Source organism: Papilio machaon, chromosome 22, assembly GCF_912999745.1.
Source record: "Papilio machaon chromosome 22, ilPapMach1.1, whole genome shotgun sequence".
In the NCBI taxonomy this organism is placed as follows: domain Eukaryota; kingdom Metazoa; phylum Arthropoda; class Insecta; order Lepidoptera; family Papilionidae; genus Papilio; species Papilio machaon.
The window spans coordinates 6,568,423-6,588,133 of record NC_060007.1 but is presented as its reverse complement, the minus strand read 5'-3'; the positions used below and the strand labels follow the sequence as shown (position 1 = coordinate 6,588,133).

At 37.0% G+C, this 19,711-nt stretch overlaps 2 protein-coding genes across 2 annotated transcripts in view; one reads left to right on the top strand and one right to left on the bottom strand.

The window, feature by feature from the left end:
- Positions 1–586: 586 nt before the first annotated feature.
- On the bottom strand, positions 587–5,269 carry LOC106711140 (eukaryotic translation initiation factor 2D). The gene is made up of 12 exons (XM_045683557.1): positions 5,111–5,269; positions 4,773–5,031; positions 3,958–4,127; positions 3,663–3,801; positions 3,394–3,574; positions 3,162–3,291; positions 2,963–3,059; positions 2,632–2,843; positions 2,263–2,398; positions 1,876–2,028; positions 1,358–1,501; positions 587–924 (listed from the first exon to the last, which is right to left on the bottom strand). The coding sequence occupies exons 1-12, from the start codon at positions 5,164–5,166 to the stop codon at positions 832–834; spliced, it is 1,770 nt and encodes a 589-aa protein (XP_045539513.1). The 5' UTR covers positions 5,167–5,269; the 3' UTR covers positions 587–831.
- A 3,976-nt stretch (positions 5,270–9,245) lies between these two features.
- The window catches only part of LOC106711195 (growth arrest-specific protein 2), a 52,598-nt gene continuing 42,132 nt past the window's right edge, over positions 9,246–19,711 (top strand). Inside the window, exon 1 of the mRNA XM_014503450.2 lies at positions 9,246–9,410. The gene's annotated coding sequence lies outside the window, so the exon portion shown is untranslated. The remainder of the gene's footprint in view (positions 9,411–19,711) is intronic.

Here is a 19,711-nt window from a genome sequence, read left to right as displayed (position 1 = left end):
GATCTCGTCAACAATTAAATCAATCTTTTAATTTTACATTTTACCAAGATTTTAAAAGTAATTTTCACTTTACTTAGTTAGATATAGTATTAATTCATACAATGGTTGTGGTGTAATTTCTTCCTTAGTTACTAAGTTATTTTAAGTTTTATTTTAGTAATTGGAACATATAAATTAGTTTGAGCCTCAATACAATTTGTATATTATATAAAAAACGGACATCAACCCACCCTAATGTAGATTAGATTTTGTTATAGTTCTAAAATAATTAGTTATGTAATAAAAGTAGCATATTTTATTAATAGATTTGATTTGTAATTTGTATAAATTACTTTGGTCACAGCTGACATGTTGTCTACACAACAGACATTCCTTTCCTTGTCACTTGTGATGTTTGAAATTGAATATTTAATTTTTTAAATAAAATATGTCTTCCATATTATAACTTTAAACTTTTTTTGTTGTAACAATTAATTTTTAAATCTCTAAGCTTCACTTTGTGAATATAAATGATTGCATTATTACACATAGGTTTAAAAATCAAAATTTATGTAAAAAAAAAATGTCTTGATTATAAACATGGCCATATATTTACTATTGTAAGTTATAGAATATTTACATTAGTGTAATTTGAGAGAATAATTTTATTATATTTTAAGGTTAAGAGATGAATATGTTTAATTTACAACAAAGTGTTTTATTTCATATATCAATATAAATGTGACACAAGTCTGTACACGGCTCACAGCTCACGGCTCACAGCTCACAGCTCACAGCTCACGGCTCACAGCTCACAGCTCACAGCTCACGGCTCACAGCGAGCGAGGTGAGTTACTTTTTCTTATTCAATGCTTTGTCGGCACCCTCCAGATACTTCTTGGGCAGGTTGTACTTCTCTATCAGCAGCTTTGCTATGAAGTGCGTCTGTAAATGATCAGTACTTGATTTATCTATCTCAGTTTTTCTACTTATGTTTATTTACATTGCTTTTTGACTGAATTAAGTGATGTAATAATGTCAATGAAATAATCATGACATAAGATCCAGTATTTCTGTAGAGTTTGAAGCTGTCTTCTACAACTAATAGGTTCAATTTTGGATATATACTTTAAAGTATATAGTTTTTTTGCATATATAATTTATAACTACAACCTGGCAGAAGACTTAGGGCAAAATAAAAACATTAGTGACCAAGACGAATAGGTATAACAGATGTTTCCTGAAATGCTACACCTCTCTTGGTTCAAGAACACTTAGGAGTCAAAATTGAGTCCATTTTAATTTATCTTTTTTGGTAAAATTTCTTATAGACGGCATGTGTTGTAAATCAATAAAGATGAAGATAATGTTAACACACCTGGTCCCCCTGCACCATGAGCTGGTCTGCCTTGGCGCCGGGGCTGCGCGTCACCCCGCTGGAGGCAGCCGCGCCCAGCTGCACCTCGCGCGCCAGCTCGCCAGGACGGAACCCGTACGACTCCAGGTTCGACACCAGCGTCACCTGCTCACCATCACACGGGTCACTCACTGGTTGATATATCCTTAGTCTACCAACCTAGCTCGCTGCCAACCTTCACAAGGAGCTTCTTTAATATTGGAAGACAAGTAAATCAATTTTATTTAAGATTAGCTGTCTCCCGCGACTCTGTCCGCGCGGAATTAAAAAAAATGTAATATGTAGACTATGTGTCCGTTTCTAGACTACAACTATGTCTGATTTCATCAAGATCTGTTGAGCCGTTACTTGAGAAACCTTCAAACATTCATCCATCCATCCAAATCCATTCGCATTTGTAATATTAGTAAGACTAATCAATTTTATTAAAGTGTAGTGAGTATGAAGTTGAGTGTTGTGTTGTGTTGTGAGCAGCTGACCTTCTTGTTACCGCTGCGTGTGACGACGTGCATCTTGATGGGCTCGAGGCGGCTCTTGATGAGCTTCACGGAGCCGTCGGGGAAGTGCAGCTCAGTGCTGGGCGTCATCTTGCCCAGCACCGCGCTCATCGCACTCTCCCAGCTTATGCTCTCCTGATTAAACAACAAACTTATTATATTCTAAGACCTTCGATGGACCGCTAACAGAATGTATAAATCACATCGACTGGAATGGCAGTCGCCACTTCACAGATAGGTGTCAAGTACTTGAGGCTACACCTAGGCTCGGCTACACCTGTGTGGAGCCGTGGCTTTAAGGCGACAATGGGACGTAGTGGTCGTATCGTGAGTGAGGTGAATTATGACGAGCTGGTCATTCGTGTGTACACTAACTTGAGGTCCGACAAGTGCGGCCAGCAGCGGGTCAGTGCGCAGCTTGCCGTGCTGTGCGGCGAGGTGATGCGCGCGCACATGCTCGGCGAGCGCGGCCCGGACTTGCGCCGCGGACAGCGCAGTGCCCTTCCTGCACGCCACAAGTATTATGTACATCTACACATCTTGTTACATTTATATTAATACTAGCTTTCGCGAGCAATTTCTATGTGTTCGTCCAGATTATGCTCTAAACCTGTGCCAAATTTCATCGCGATCAGTTCCAACAAACATCCATCCATCCCGACATCCAACTAAACGTTCGCATTTATAATATTATTATGAAGTATGATTTGTTCCAGGTTTCAATGTATGTATGTTTACTTGTGCGGTGCGAGTAGTTGTGCGACCGCGGCAGTGACGCAGTAGAGGTCGCGCACGGCGGGGGGGCGGGGCGCGGCGCGCCGGGGGGCGTGGCCGGGGGCGGGGGCGGGGCAGGGGGCGGGGCGGTGCGCGCGCACGCGGGGGTGTGACGTGGCCACGCCCACCACAGCAGACACGCCCTTCTCCACCTCGCGCACCTCTAGCAGACCTTCCTTGAACATGCAGCATTATGTTACATTGATGTGGATACTGTCCAACTGAATTAGCTTCTTATTTTTTTGTATTTTTTTTAATTAAACACAATACAATGTGGTACAAAGGTAAACAGTACCTGCTGCATTGCCTCAAGGAACTTGCTCATCTTCTTGTAGCTGGACTTCTTGACGTCCAGGCTCCTGTCTGAGGGACACAGCGGCATCAAGTGGTTCCTGACAAATTCCATATGCTTTACATGTGATAATAAATCATACCACCAGCAACACTTCCAAATGTACAGTGGTGTGATGTACTTAAATATATGTTATATTTACTTGTAGAGCAGGTTTGTCTTCAGCGGCAGCTGCAAGTTCTTCCCTTCTAGTTTGATGAAGCTCAAGAGGCACCACTGTAGCAGTTCATCCATGTCAGTAGGTATGGGGTCTTCCTCTATTTGAGAACTATCTGGAAATTACATGCTCATACAATATTTTCTGAGTATTAGAGGGATGATTATTGGGTTTTGTAGTGAATCCTATCATTTATAAAATGTGAAGTACAACATACCTGTCATCACAGTTTCGTCAAACTCCGATACCTCATTATTGTCAACTTGCGTCTCCTCTTCAGGAATGGTTTTTGGTTCATTGAGAACTGGGGAATGACTCAATTTTACTGTTGGAGGTGTGTCTTTCGATTCTCTGACCAAACTGGGCCATTCCTCTCTGATTGGTTGTTGGATATTTAACTGGATAGAAATATTGTAACATTTTATACCTTTTACAAAGATTTGGAAGAAAATTCAGTTCATGTAGCAATAAGTGATGATATCTGACCTGAGCAATATCTGCAGTGATATTGTCTGCAGTGGGGCAGTAGGCTGGGGGCTGCAGCTTGGGCCGCTCTAACTTGGCGAACTTGGGCTCCTTGCACAGAAGGTCACCAAACACGTGTAACGTTTCCATACATACACCCCTACAAATTGATTAACAATATTGGTATTAAAAGTTTTGTAACAAAAGGAGTAAAATTAATTTTTTAATAATAAAAGTGTCCATGTTTGCAAACTTCAATTTGGTCAAGTTATGCTGGTGTTCTTATTTACAGATATCTGCAGTCAATTAAACTGACATAGTAGTTCTGAGGAGGTCAGTAGAGGAGATGGCAGCGCGGCCGATGGCCCCTGCGGCACTGTTGTCTGCGGTGGCTGCGGCCACCAGCGCCCCGCGAGGGAAGCGCGGGAACGATGCTGCATCGGACAGTGTCACTCCCGGTGCGTACAGCGGGGCTCCACCTGCAAGCTGACATACAAGGTAATGTTATATGATTTAATCCAACTCAATTGCTTGTAAGACTATTTTTTGTAGATCAGAACTTAGACATAGGTATAAATTTAAATATTGTGTATTATCTAAGTTTCAAGTATTTTTTTCTTATTGGAATAATAATATTTCATAAATGCTTTGATATCAAAACTTCTTTAATTTGAAAATGGGCAAACAATTTATTTCTTTTCATATAATATTACTACATTTCGCCTGTGACTCTGTTTGTGCAGGATTTAAAGAAAAAACTTTATAAGTAGCCTATGTATTCTTTTAGACTGTTCTATATTTAGGGCAAATTTCATCGAGATCTGGTGAGCCATTCTAGAGATAACTTTTAACAAACATCCATGCATCCAGCCAAACATTTGTATTTATAATATTAGTATGAAGTATGATATAACTTGAAAATAATGGAAATATTCAGTACTAATAACTCTTTAGTCACATGTTTGTAAGCATTGTTGTGTAGCAATGATTAATAATCAACTTTTAAAATAAATATATTTTATAGCTTCTTTTCAAAAAATACATATGTAAAAATAATGTGTATACAAATTTACATAATTGTTGAAGAGAGTGTTTTAATGAATAATAATTTACAGAATGAGTGATGAATACCTTGGGGAGGACTGGTGAATGTATAATAAGTGTGGGCAGAAGGTCTGGCACTTTCCACAGGGCGCACACGGTGGGCACCAGCAAGTCACCAGTCTCTATCATCATCGGCACATTGTCTACCACATACACTCCCACACTCTCACCAGAGTGCAACATCAATTTCATACAACTCGTGTTTGACTTCACAGGAACTACCTCTTTCACTTTCTCATCTGTAGCAGCTGGGAATTCATTTAAAATACGCTGTGCTAAATTTTTCCTGTAAAAAGCGTACCAAATATATTAAATTTTATATATAAACTATATTTTCAGTCAAGCCACAAAATAAAATTACATACTTTTCGGAATTCTTTAAAGTGTTATTCGATTTTAATTTATAAGCTTTCCCGAACATTTTGCTTACAAATATTAAATGATATTATGAGAAGTTTAAGTTATTTTTCTTGAATACAAGAGTATTATTCCATACTTTACGCGGTGTTTTTTGACAATTTCAGAAGTTGAACAGCTGCTGTCGGCTGTCATATGTCATGTTTGTCACGCAGGAAAACAGATGTCTTTTTGACATTATTTTTCGTTTAATAACTTATAAAACCTATATTTTTTGATCGGAAATATTAAAAACATTTTTTTAATATTGATGCATTTGTGCGTAAATTTAATTAAAACAAGATAAATAAATTGAAGTAAAAATGAAATTCAACCATATTTACAAAAGCACGGGGCGTTTTAACGTATTACACTATTATACGAATTTGCTCATAAACATTCAGTAGGCGCTTTTGCAATCTTAATCGCACTAGTGAATGTACTTGTACATTTAAAATTTTCTGTTGAAAAAATTACTCATTTTTTAAGTAATCCTACACTGCTAAATATTTTATATATGCATTTTATTGTTTTAAACTTTCACTATTTGTAAATGATAACCACGGTTCTAATTATCATCATCATCAGCCTTTGTCTGCCCACTGCTGGACATAGGCCTTTCCCAATGCCTTCTACTGTATGCGGTACTCCGTATTCCGCAATCAACGACTTCCTGCCATGCTCACTAACATTCCTAATCGTACGTAAAAATATTAAAAGCTTAAATAATTTCTTCACTCGTATGACTCGTGTCTATTAAGTACATGGCGAGTGAGTCGATAGATTATGTTTATTTAGTTGTAAATTGTACGCACATGTTAGTATGTTAATGAAAGCCCACGTTGTGCAGAATGGCGGGAATTATGAGAATGTGGCACGTTGGAAGTAAACTGCGTCGTTGGATGTCAATATATCAGGGCTCACTCGGCCTCGGCTGACACGCCGCGACTAACTAATCAATCATGAGGTAATCACACGCTACGAGTTATTTCTCGAGCCTCCGCTCTGTGAACATCGTTAAGTTTTGACCGTGGGTGTCGTAAGTAATAACTTAAAACAACTTAATACCTGTTCCTTTCTATAGCTTTGAATTGAATCGTTGTATATCTTTCAGGCACAATATACAACATGATTCAAAAGAATAGCATAAGTTTGCCATAAAATGGTGTCGCGTCCTCTTAGCAGCTTTTTGATACGATCTTAAAACGAAGAGGTCTAGAACTAGAAATGTTCTTTCATGTTTTGTGACCCCGGTGTCGCTCCAGGGAGCCGCCAACTGAAACCAGGACATCCTTTATGCCGCGACCATTGCGGCCTCGTCTGAAAGATTGATGATAAAAGAGGAGTAGACCCTGAGGTGTCATTATTTCGAAGAAGGTTGAGTGTGTAAGGGATTGGCCACAATGTTTTTTTATAAAGAATATTGCAAAATATCTGTTAAATTTGTTTCTCTGCTATGTGCACATTATGTACTTATGTACACGGGGGAAATTTTAATTAAACTGAAAACATGGAGACACATTTTAAGCCTTAGGAAATTAGCTACATTAGCTAGCATTAGCTTTAGGGCGACCAGACGCTGTCTTCTAATTATCGTAGCACTCTCAAACATCTTAAATTAAATCTATATCTATATATATAAAAGAAAGTTGTGTTAGTTACACCATTTATAACTCAAGAACGGCTGAATCGATTCGACTGAAAATTGGTGGGCAGGTAGCTTAGGACCAGGAAAAGGACATAGGATAGTTTTTACCCCGTTTTCTATTTTTTATTACGCGCGGACGGAGTCGCGGGTAAATGCTAGTCTATATATATAAAAGAAAGTCGTGTTAGTTACATTACTTATAACTCAAGATCGGTCGAACTGATTTAGCTGAAAATTGATGGGGAGGTAGCTTAGAACTAGGAGACGGACATAGGAACTTTTTTATCTTGTGTGCATTTTTTTTTTCCGCGCGGACGAAGTCGCGGGTAAAAGCTAGTAAACGATAAAAGTGGAGTGATACACTTTTGCAACACTTTGGATATTAGTTTTGTTGTGAACAAGTCTTAAAGTTGTAGTTGAGAATCACTCACGCTTAGGTGAAATGCTTAGTTTGTGCTGCGCGGGAAGTAAATCAGATCATTCGAGTAGGGTGACTAATCGTAGGCACCCCAAAGAAGATACCCTTCAGTTTCTTACAATTTGTAATGACGAGATAGTCGTCACTAATATATGCAATTTTCGAGGAAGACTGATTACTGAGGACGGGACATTCATTATGATACAACATGATAATTGACAAAGGTTGCAGAAGTTTTGAAGGTTCGATTGTTGATTTTGTTAATCGTTAATGAAGCTGTAACTTACATCTGTAAAATGACATTTAACAGCAATGTGAAATCTGAAATATGTATTGCTTGTATTATTTTATGAAGTGTCTCGCATTAACATGCTTCCGATGTGTGGACTCCAGTACCACTGCAATGCAGAAGCGGTTTGCAAAGGGATTGCTCTATATAAAAATGAATGAACGGCAAACTTATTCTCGCCACATGAGCTTCTATAGCTTCAAAACAATTTTAAATATAGTTGAAGTTAATATTGACTTGTATTTTTGTATTTTATCGATCAGGTCAAGCAATTACTTTAAAGTAGAAATAATTTGAGATGCTGATAATCTGCCTAATAAAGTTTAAAGGAAAATAACTTCCTTAATGTTCACAATAAACTCAGGCAAGACAGAGAATTTAAAATGACATATCTGTAGTGTTACTCGCAGACAATTAATGAGTGTAATTAAGTTAAAAGCCTTTGCGTAGTAAAGGGAGGTTTTATGAAGCACAGTATAATAGATAGTGCAAGCTTCAGCGGGCGTGTCCGGCGCGAGAGGGCGCCACCTTGTCGCACTCGCCGCACCTATTGATGATGCGCCTTTTGCTGAAGTAGTGTAACTTTTGTTTATTTTTGTAACTACTTTCCATTAACATACATAAAAAAATCGGCAATAGCGCTAACGTCAGTACTAAAATGCCATTACTTGTGGGGGTTCAAACTAGACTTGGTAACCAGTAGTAACAAATCGTGGATTACACTCTGGTTCGTGTAGTCCCGTCTATGGTACTTATATTTGACCATGTCTTTGACGATATAGTAAAAGTATGTATAAATAATTTTAATTATAAACAGTAGTGATATTCTGTCTTGAAACTTATTAAGTTTAAATAAAGTATTTGGCAATGATAGTTAAACCTGAACCGTGGGAGAAATATCTTTGCTTATTCGTTGCCTTGACTAAGTGGAGGGAAGTAATTTAATTACGTCTTTATGGTTTCTGATGGCAGATATTAAAAATGCAAGAAATTGAAAAATACTTATATTACTACTATGATATTTCATGTATTTGGAATTGAAATTTATTATTTAATACATTATTTATCTTTTTAGAAATAATGGAAAACATGCATATTTTGTAGTTAATTTTTTATATAAATTTGACGGGAAGGAAACAGCCGGCTGATTTTTTTTGCTAAAGTGCCGTTAACGGGTTTTATAACTTAGTAGGAAAGGCGACTCGAATTCTATGAACCGGTGAGCTTTTATAACTCGGAGGATAAAGTTGCGGTAAATGTACGGTAGAGACGGAAAGCCCTTAGGCATGAAAAATGCATGGAAGTTTTCAGACAATTTTTTCAATCAATTATGTGCGAAGTAAACCAGCGCAAGTGAAATACTCTGCTTGGAATTATAGCAAGTTAAGGATAAATTAAAATGTAACTATTTAGTTTTTCTATTAATTAATTACTTGTTTATTGTACTTGTGTATTTAATGAAACATTAAGTTTATGTCAACGAACGTTAAAATTAACCAATTAATATCATAAGAGATATGTAGATAGCTAGAGGAACATAACTGGCTCTCTATAGGTAAAGTTCGTGGCCATCATAGTTTTAGTAATTGATTAGACTGTGAAAGCTATTTGAATTCGAAACGTACGATAGTAGCTGCCAATTCCTTCTGTTTTTATTTTCATTGTAAGGAGCACCTTAGTTTTAAGAATACAAGATTCAGGAGCCAAGGCAGGTGCTGGTGCGAGTTCTTCACTTGTCTTCAGTTCGTCAATCGGTTCCTGGCGCCGACGCAGTGCGCACGTGTTCACTGCCTCACCTGCGGCAATGCACGCGCATTATTTACCGCACTTTTAATTAATTAGTGAGTGAGAGTTTTTGTGAGGATCGCAGCGGCGCGGAACCGCAGTTATTTGCGGACTTTACACTCAACTTCGGTAAGTAATTGATGTTAGTTAAATAATTAACATACCAGTTAACTGTTCGAGTTTTTGATACGTTCACGTTTGTTGCGATATACGCGGTAAAATTATTGTACCGAAACTGTCTTGTTTTTATTATTCTACTTCCTTTTGAAAACAAAAATGTTCTTAATAATGACCAAATAAATAACGAAATCTTGTAAACTTATGCAATATTCAGTATAAAAATATTACATCATGTTTTTATAAATTGAGACGCTGGCTTTTTACTTTACGAATCATTTACTCAAACTTTTTACACGTACTTATAATGTACGTAAAAATGTTGAACTTTTATTTTTGTATATTAAAGGTATAGGAAAGGTGGATTTCTTCAAATGGATTAGATTTTCTTCTCTTAAGTTATCAGTCAGTATTCTTCAAAATGTATGTTAATCAAAAGCAGATTAATAACTATATTTAATTAATCTGCTTCTGGCTTCGAATTGTATAAACACAGGACAATTTTCAGGTAACATTTAAATTTTAACGGTGTTTTTACTTAAATGCGATTTCTTTTCTCTTTTCTTATTGTTAATTTAAATTAATTTAGAATAAATGATTTAAAATGAATTTCATTTGCTGCGTCGTTCATTATGTTAGTACTGATTGGACAAGAAATTTTAGTCGAGCAATTTCTCGGTTCCAATTCACGTTAGTAATTACATCAATTTGTGTTCCTAATGACCTTAAATCTTACACAAATATGGCGAATTTTTCCATCAACTTACTAGCTAGCGTCAGAAACTATGTACAGCAATCAGATAAGACATAATCATCCAAGGTTGACGAAATTACAAATCTCAAAATCACTTGTTTGTTAAGTTTCCGTACTTTTTGTATGTACGTTACGTTCGAGATAATTTCGTGTTTATGATAATGCGTGATCCGTGTGGCGCAGTGTGTCGTGTCGTGCCGTGTGTTGGCGGCAGCAAGCAGCAGGGCGCTCGTGGTCTAACCCGATCGTTTAACATTTTCATTGCGCAGTGAAAGTGAAGCTAAGAACAATAGCGCGATATCATTTCACGCGGATTTAAAAAATCTCACGACAATTTACATCTCATGCGTGTGATGTTCATTAAACTTTTTTTGTTTATTTCTTTTATAATACGTTGTTAGGACGTATTTAATTCTTATTTAACAACTTTATTATGTCTTACAGTTAACATGGGACGGTTATTTGTGGCAATTCTTGATTTAAGATATCTAATGAGAAAGTTGGCAAATGATACTAGACTGTAGACAATAATTTTGTTTGTTTGTATAACATCTGAAAGTATTCAATATATTGGTTAAGTTAATCTTACAGTTTGTACGGAGTGATCCATCGTATTGTAATCTGAGGCTTACAATTATTTTTACGTCATTCAGTGTCAATATTTTATGATGTATAGTCAATAACCTGCTGGTGTAGGTTGCAGGCGGTTGATTACTAGCACATTTGCACTTAGATTATAGCTAGTGTGTTAGTATTAAAAGTTTTATTGTAACGTCTTATATATTTGTCTCCTACATGTTCCTACATCATTGGACAGGTCACGATCTAACTTTGTCATAGAAATCCGAGTAAACCGGAGAAGCTTTGAAAATCTTATAAGTCTAAGTATATATTGTTTGTTTTTCGTTTTAAATTAATAATTATTTAGAATCACGTTATTTTGATGTCGGGCACAACACGGGGCAGTTGGTGCGGGCAGGTGGAGCGAGGGGGTACAAGGGGTGCGAGGGATGCAAGGGGCGGCGGCAGGTTGCATTGTCTTTGTTCCCGGAACCGCCAGCCAGTGACAGCCGTGTAATTGATTCTTCCGGTCACCTGTGAGCGCAAAAAAAACAATAGTATTTATCTTCAAACAAAAAAAAGTATGAAAGTTACTCATTACCATTAAAATGAAATAATATACAAAACATTATTGTCGTTTGTCGTGTTGTTTTGAGGAGGCGGTAGATTTTGTGTGCACTTACTATCTCATTAATAGAAAATAGCCTATTGTTTATAATAAGGACTTCGTACGTGCTTTATACTTACGAAATGGTAGAATGCTACGCTGGCACGCTAAAAAAAATACTATGAACCTAACAAATTTGAGTGCAGTGACCCAGTAGAGTTTGGTGAGATCACGTGACGATCAGCTCATGTCCGGCGCTAATCCAAAAACCGCCTGCAGCCGCCAACAACGGCCGCGCCGTGGGAACAAACGCACATCCGTTTAACTTAATTTTTATCGGATTTCACGAATATACTTTAATCGACCGCGACTGTATGAGGTAATAACCTAAATACTTTAAAGTTCAAGGAGTATAACTAGTGAATGTTTTTTGAGATGAAAAGTTTATCCGCTTTATTGTGACTTAAGTAATTATCGGGAACTTATCTTCGATGGCCGGCATATTGTTTATGACTCATTTGTATTATAAGTTAATAATCACTTGACAAGTCAAAGTTATAAAATTAAGAATAACTCAAGTTTTTTGTTTTTTTTTATTATATCTTTCCGTCACTTCCTGTGGCACTGCAAATGTGAACTTAACAAAATTAAAATTAAAGTTTAATATAAAATTATTGCCAGATTCCATCGCAAGGCTAATAATTATACGAGTAGTTAAAAAAATTAAAACCGACGAAAATTAATTAGATAAAGTAGGGAAAATATTCTGTAGGCGGAGCTTGACCTTTTATTGATGCTACTTATCTCCTTGTGTGACTGCGCGTCTGGTACCTTGACTAAAAATATGGTCAAAATAATGTGAGCCGCGCCTTTGTGTCTGTTCGAATGATAACTAAGGGCAAGGTGCTGGATAAAATGATAATATTTACGACATATTTTGTCTTGCGCCGATTTGAGTGTTGTCCGTGACAAGTTTTTTTTATTTTTATAGCCTTTTAAATGTGTTAACTGCAGTTTTTGTACTATTATAATAACTGAATATTTGAAGTTTAACAACTAAAAATATAAATGGAGAAGATAAATTACATGAACCCGTTAAAATCTGTCATATTTGGTTTTAGATTTTTAGTAGGTGTTGGCATATTGGTGTATTTATATAAGTTTTGAACGAACTATTAACCTATTTTTCAATATGACATCTGTTTCACCAACTGTAGAATGTTGTAACCAATGTAAAGAGTTCAATGTTCAAACAGTAGTCAATGCTTTACACTATATAAAGTTTATACAATATATTCCTAAGACATTTTAAATAACATTTTTATTTTTATTTCAGTGAAATTAAAATTTTCTAAGACTTTAAAAAGATCGCAGTAAACAAGTTATCGCAAATAAAAGTATAAAAGTTTACTTAAGCTCTCATTTGTGAAAATATTTCAAGAGCGGTAATTCGGTAGCGTTTAAAATGAAAAGAATTTTCAGCTTAAATATATGGTTTTTAGATGCAACGGTTTTTCCATTCATTTATAAACTCGTATGCAGTATGCCTCAGTTATTTATATTCATTTTAATTTATTCCGAGGGCGCGGGAGGATTTTTAAAAGGAATGTTCGCACAAGTGTTTTACCTATATGTGCCCGCAAATATTTGTTGTGCATTTCTCCAATGTCGATTTTTTTCGATTTTAAAGTAACCTAGCTTGGTCCCTGAATGATGTAGCTAATATTTTTTTAAATCTTGCCTTGTGGAAAAGGAATTATCAAAAGTTTTATTATTCTATAGAGAAAAAAATTATGCATCATTGAATAAATTCCTTGATGTGACATTGCAGTAACAGCAAATAATTCACAAGATTGTTTTGGCGAGGCCGTCTGCGCCCTTTTGGGAGTACATGTTGTGCTGCGCGTGAGGCTGCGCCGTGCTCCGGGCGGCTCGTCGCAGGTCACGGGCAATAACGATACAGATCGAATCAAAAACCTTTTAATTTTGGTCTGAAATATTGCGACAATTTAAACTAGCCAGCACTTTCCATTAGATAGGATTTAAAAAATTGCGATAACAATACAACCGCCGCATGTGCTCAGCACAGCACGTGGCTAGCTTGGCCGTGTGGATGATGTCTGCTGGTTAGTTCCCCGCCCACGCCAGCCCTCGCGACCGTCACCACATCCGTAAACATTAACACTCACAGTTGTTGTAATATTATTACATCAACATATTTATGTATAGATTTGACCTTCAAGTTGCGATGACCATAAATAATTAAGACCGAGACTTTGACGACGTAGTACCTATTGTTCCGATATAGGATATATTAAAGCTTATTAGCTACGTATTCGATTTGGTTGTGTTTCTTACTGGCTTACGAATTATGTATATGGTAAATGTAAATGAAAAAAATAAAAGACTTGTATCGAAGGGCTTACATTCTCCATCACGAATGCGCCGCGATGTAGCGGACCCAGACACAGGGCACAATAACACATAAATTATAGCAAGTTTTTGAAGAGGCATTTGCAAGTGAATGAGCCGCGCCGATCAATGAGCGCGCCCTTCCCACAGACATAAAGCTCCATGTACATCACTATATAAAAAAACTTTTTATATGTTATTACACTATACGCTATAAGCGGTTAAAACTAAAACGGTTTCTGGTCATTCGTTCCAGAAAAGTAAGTGTATACATCCTCTCTCTCTCTTCCGTTACTATAAACATTACGAACAGCAAATGTGCTGCGCAGTGTGTGGCCAAGTGCCCCTGGCCGGTCTCTGGGCGACAGCTTCCGTCCCCGTCGTAGCCAAGTCGTAGTCGCGGTGGCGCGCTGGCCACGTATCTAATTAATTTGTTGTGTGATGCTTGGTGCGGCGGGAACGGAAGCCATTACGGGAAGCCGCTACCCGCATACAAACGTCGGCCTTTGACAGCGCGCCATAGATTCTGATAAATGTGTAATCTGCCTCATTGATTTTGTAGATTAAAGCCATAAAAGACATCTTAGTTGGAAAACATTAAAACATTTAAATAACCGTACCAACAGCTTGCTTTGTTCTAATTATGAGTAAATAAGATCCAAAGCATTTATATTTTTTACATATTTTTAATTTTGTTGACTGATAACGTGATTTGCATTTTTTTTTTCTGCGCGTGTCACCGGATATATTGTTCTATTTCATTAAAGTCACTAGTGACAGCTGTCAAAAGTTCAGGAAAGCCATTAAAGCGGCCAGTTCGTTTAAAAGCGGCAAGTTAAAATCATAGGAGTTGATGGAAAATATTCCTGGCGGCTTTACAACGGGAATGAGTTACGGGAAAACTGCGATGTTGTGAAATATGACGCGCTCCGTCAAACTTCCCGGAATACTGATGAGTTTGGATAGGGTTGCCAACATCAGGACTATTGTTAAGGTTTTATTGTAAACGATTTTGTAACCTTTTTGAACGTCGTACATCGCTTCTTAGCTAAAAGTTGAATCTTCCACAGTTAAAAGTTACCTTGTTCTGTAGTGGGTTAAAAAAATACTGTTTAAACGTAATTCAAATAAATTTTTTGAAATACTTACGTAGACTTATTTATGAATTGATGTAATTTGACCAGAAAACACATACGACTATTTATCAAATTATATTTTATTCCTGAGAACCATTTCTGTTATATTGTTGTGTGAGCGCGTGGTCACCCTACACGTCGGCGTATTGTCTCGCGTACGCGCAACTATAATTGTATTTGGGTCGCAAGTTGAGGCGTTCTTCCGTCAGTTTGCCGCATCTCTTCGCCGCATCACTTCGCCGCGCCCTTATTTTGTAATCTACATCCATAGACAAGATTAGAAACATGTTTTTCATTGTTTCGCGCGTAAAATAAAATGTTTATTCTTCACAGAACCGTTTTATATGTTTCCCAAAAACATTATCAATAAATTGGCTCAATCAGACTAAAAATAGAGTAGCTATTAAAATAAGCATAAGCTATGTATTTTATGAGATTCAAACGTCAAGTGTTCAGAGAATACAACATTGTTTTAAGCAATGCGCAGTCATAGGTTATCAATAGCAAAGCTCACAAGGGTTTCTTCTTAAAAGGATTTATTGTAATGTAAGATAAACAACTGTGACTATTCATTTTGTTGTTATCGGCTTGTCTCTGCACATGAAGCTGTCGTCTCATACGCAACAAAGTTTAGTAAATTATGTTTTTATACAAGATAAGATTGTCAATATTTTTATATTCTAGGTAAAGCTGTAAGACCAAAGATTTGCAGTTTTTAAATTTTAATTAAATTTATAGAAGTTTTTCCGAATTTGCTGGTGTAATAATTTATTAGCACAGTATGGCAATACTGAAGTTCGTATTTAACATTGCCTCTTATGGCAGTCGCAGTATTTATAAATTGGGCACAACTACAACATATCAATAAATGGTATAAATGTTTATTTTATACGTCAAAGTATTATAGCAACTTGTTTACGAATATTTTACGTTCTACTGAGAGTATAAGTAACTAATAATGATATATCAAAGACTTTTAACCTAAATAAATGACTAACTTAATTTATTGAAGCTTGCACAATGTTGTCTGCGGGAATATTTGTCATTAATTTCAGCAACTTATTAATAACGCTTTTTAAAAGAAGATGTGGAGACGCTACATACTGCAAACTTGAAATACATCATCAAACCTTATTGACTTATTAGTATTCAAGAAAAAACGTTCCAAACGGAATGAACTGTGGCGTTGACTATTAATAAGTCATCCCATTGGGAGTGGTCTGAATACGACTGGATTTATGTCCCTCCGGTGTGCGGTCGAGTGTCCACCACTTTTACTGGCCGTTAACCGCTGGTCGATGGCATGCAGTACTCTCTACACAGCAAGCTCTGCTTTAGCAATACCAATTGGTTCAATGCCATCCATTTCTTGTATGATTGTCAACATTAAAGATTTTCAAAGCATCATCTCCCAGGCCTTATCCCACTCACGTGGGGTTGGCATAAAAGGATTTATAAACCTTAAGGCGTTGGATTATTTTTTACAGCCTGCCGCCTGCCCGTCGCCAACCCTACTTGGAAGGAATTATTAAACATTTCAAATATAACTTTAAATTGAAGAAAAAAATTAAGCATTATAATCCTTTTATAAACAGGTTGCCTCTAATTATATTTAAAAAATCCATTTTTAATTAAAGGGAGCCATTTGTTTAATTGAACATTTTAAAATCGCTAAAGCATGTCTAATTTAAATTATCTGTAACATCGTATTGTTCTAAATTGCGGAGACAGCCCTAAGGCAGGGCTGGTTCCGTATGATTCCGCGCAGCCCGCCGACCACAGCTCGTTTCTGCAGTTTTGATGAAGGCAGCTGACTTCGCGATTTGTGCAAACATTCTATTCGCGCATAACAAAAGAATATTAAATTATGTACATATGTATGTATGTGATCCCTGAGGTAGCTAGTTATTGTAGCTCACATGTCACCTGTCACTGTCACTATCGATGCTCCCAACGGAGAGACACTACCTCAGGGACGTTTAAATAGCTGAATTACTTTGGAAACTAATAGTTACTTTGATACCCAACCACATGTATGTTAGGGGAGAGAGCTTGTATGTATGTGGCTATACAAGTAAAAAAAATCTTTGGGACATTCCTAGGTGAGCTTTACTTTATTTTTCTTGTATGACTGCGTTCAAAGTTCCGGTCTGTTTTGTATTTCATCCTCCATATAAAATGTGTAAAAGCACTGATATATTACTTATTATTATATACTACTTACTCAATACTTGAAGTTAAGTAACACAGTTATCTTTAGTTAACCTCTGCTGGTTACAATCTCGAGCATTCATAAAATTTGTGGTGACGGCAACAAGTGCTGTGTGCGGTGTGGTTTGCGTAACGCAGCGGCCGCGGATGTGCGGCGGCGTCCAGACTACATCATAATATTACCTAACTTGCGCTTTTACATAATAAAATTTTAATTAAGTTACATTAAAGTCTATAAGAATGTGGTACTTATTGGCATGAAAAAACAGAACAATGAAAACTGCTCGTAGTTTCAATGTTTTTATATGTAAAAAATTTATGCATTCTTTGGTGTGAGTAAGTCACGGCCATTACAAAAGGCACGCTTTACTAAGACAGATTACAGTCGATTTTATTCCACAGAATGAAATAACAAATGGCATTAATTGGCGCAATTCCGCAACACACAGTTTGTAATCAAATCGCTAATTAAACTTATTTAGTTGTGCGCCGTAAAACTTGCCGAGCGTTAAAATTGTGAAAGGTTTTGTATACGTGTGTTCTCGACCTCGTACTAACATTTAACGAATCATAAACCCAAGGGTTTTACGATAAAAATCGCAACAATTATAGTGTGAACAATATTATTAATTTTTACCGATTCACGTTATAACTGTGTTGAAATGTTAAATAACAGAAAAAATATGTTTTTTGGTCTATTATTTAACATTTCTGTATCTTTAACGACTGACCCTTTTAAGAATTGAAATCATAAATTATTATCTGTGTAGTTATAAATAAAATTACACAGAGAGCATTTAAAAGCATTTCGAAAACAAGCAAAAAGCGCTTTAAATCTTATGCTTTGTTAAGTATAGTTTTCAAGCGCTTATTGTTGTCCGACTGTGTCGGGTGCAGCTTGGCGTGTAGAGGCTGCATTCAATGCTGCCTTTTGTCGGGGCAGTTAACCCTTTGTATCTGTCTGACTTATGAATTTCAAAGCGAGTAAGTACTTACGTCGCGTTCTTGGGAGCTTAAAATTTTAACAGTGAATAAAGTATGATAAACTAAGCTGTGTACTGAACAATTTAAACCTTACTTATATATATATAAATGCGAAACTTTAGATGGATTGATTGAAATGGACGGATTTTAGTTAGAAGGTATCTTCTATAATATGGCACGGGTCCATAGTCTGGAAGAACACATAGGCTACTTATTTTTTTTCCTGTCCGCGCAGACGGATTTGCGGGTGACAGCTAGTGTCACATTGGAAGAGGGAAGTATGCAGTCTGCTCGGTATCTGTGATCTCTACGTCAATGTCTATTTGGTCCTGTATAAATTCAAGTATAATTTTCATCCAGATTTGCCGTCACATTAAAAAACAGAAGGCACAATATTTGCGTGTACAATGGGCATACTGCGGGCAGTGGGCTCAGCGCAACAAAAAGTTATCGGGACCGGTCGGGGCGCATGCCGCCGCCGCCGCCGCCGCCGCCGCCGCCGCCGCCGCCCGCAGCCGCCGCCGCCCGCAGCCGCGACATGCTCAAGTAAATCATATTTAATGTAGGTACTCACTCGATACAACGACCTCATACAATTTTAAAATCAGAGCTAGAAACCGATGGAAGATGTAGTAACTAGACTTACTGACTTAGAGTATAAATAGTTGTAGATTTCTATCAGAAAATCATCAGTAATCCAGGTCGTACAATAGTCAAGTGACGTAGACTAATTTATAATGTGACGGATAAGTTCAGGTCGTATAGTCCTGTAATTGATTTTGTAAAAGTTACGTCAAAAATCTGCATAACATCGATGATTAGAGAAAATCTATATACGAGTATGCTTATAACAAAAAAAAAATCGTGTGAACGAAAATGTGAAGCGCGAGCGATAATTTATTCTGTTGCGTATTGATTTGTTGTTTTCTGTAAGTGATTACATAAATTAAATAAAAAAATTAGAATGAATTGTATGAATAATAATGTAAGTGGTAGCGATATGCACCGCTTGCGCGATACCAGGAGCCCAGGAGTCGACCTTGGAAGAACTGGTTCATTATCACGCTGTAGGTTGTCGGTGGCCGCCGCCGCCGCTGATATCACAAATGTAATGATTTTAAATTACCCCCCCCCCCCTCAGCGCATTGAAACGGAAATTTGATTTAATTGTAGTTATATACTTTGTATCGTATGAACAGAATATTACATTACAATATGTATTAATCGAATCTTACTGATGATGATTTTAACCTTGTTTGTACTTATTGGTAACATGATGGAAGGCACGAAAGCTGGCACGGCATGGATCGGCGGCCTATTCGTGCAGGCTGTAGCTGCGGCAACAGGTTGCTAGGTTACCTAACCGCGACCTGGGCATGGGCAACTTCCCGGCTGACGGCCTCGCCCCTCTGGTAACCAGTCAATCATGTAACTCTTATCACTCACACCACAGTTTCCGTGACCGCGTAAAAGCGCAAGTTGCGACAACAACCAGTCTGATATCGTGCAAGCTCGTTTTCTAACTTATTAAACCATATATAGAGAAAATACATATGTAGTTATTGTAATACGTAACCTTCTCATGGTGACGTATGATGGTTCTGCATTTATGAAAAGTCAAAATAACTATATGTATAATGATAATGAG

Excerpts from the sequence above, each read along its gene's own strand:
- LOC106711140 (XM_045683557.1), bottom strand. The coding sequence starts at position 5,166 with ATGTTCGGGAAAGCTTATAAATTAAAATCGAATAACACTTTAAAGAAT. Across the intron at positions 3,575-3,662 it reads TCACTGCAGATATTGCTCAG|TTAAATATCCAACAACCAAT; the intron begins GTCAGATATCAT and ends ATTTCTATCCAG. Across the intron at positions 1,502-1,875 it reads CACGCAGCGGTAACAAGAAG|GTGACGCTGGTGTCGAACCT; the intron begins GTCAGCTGCTCA and ends GATGGTGAGCAG.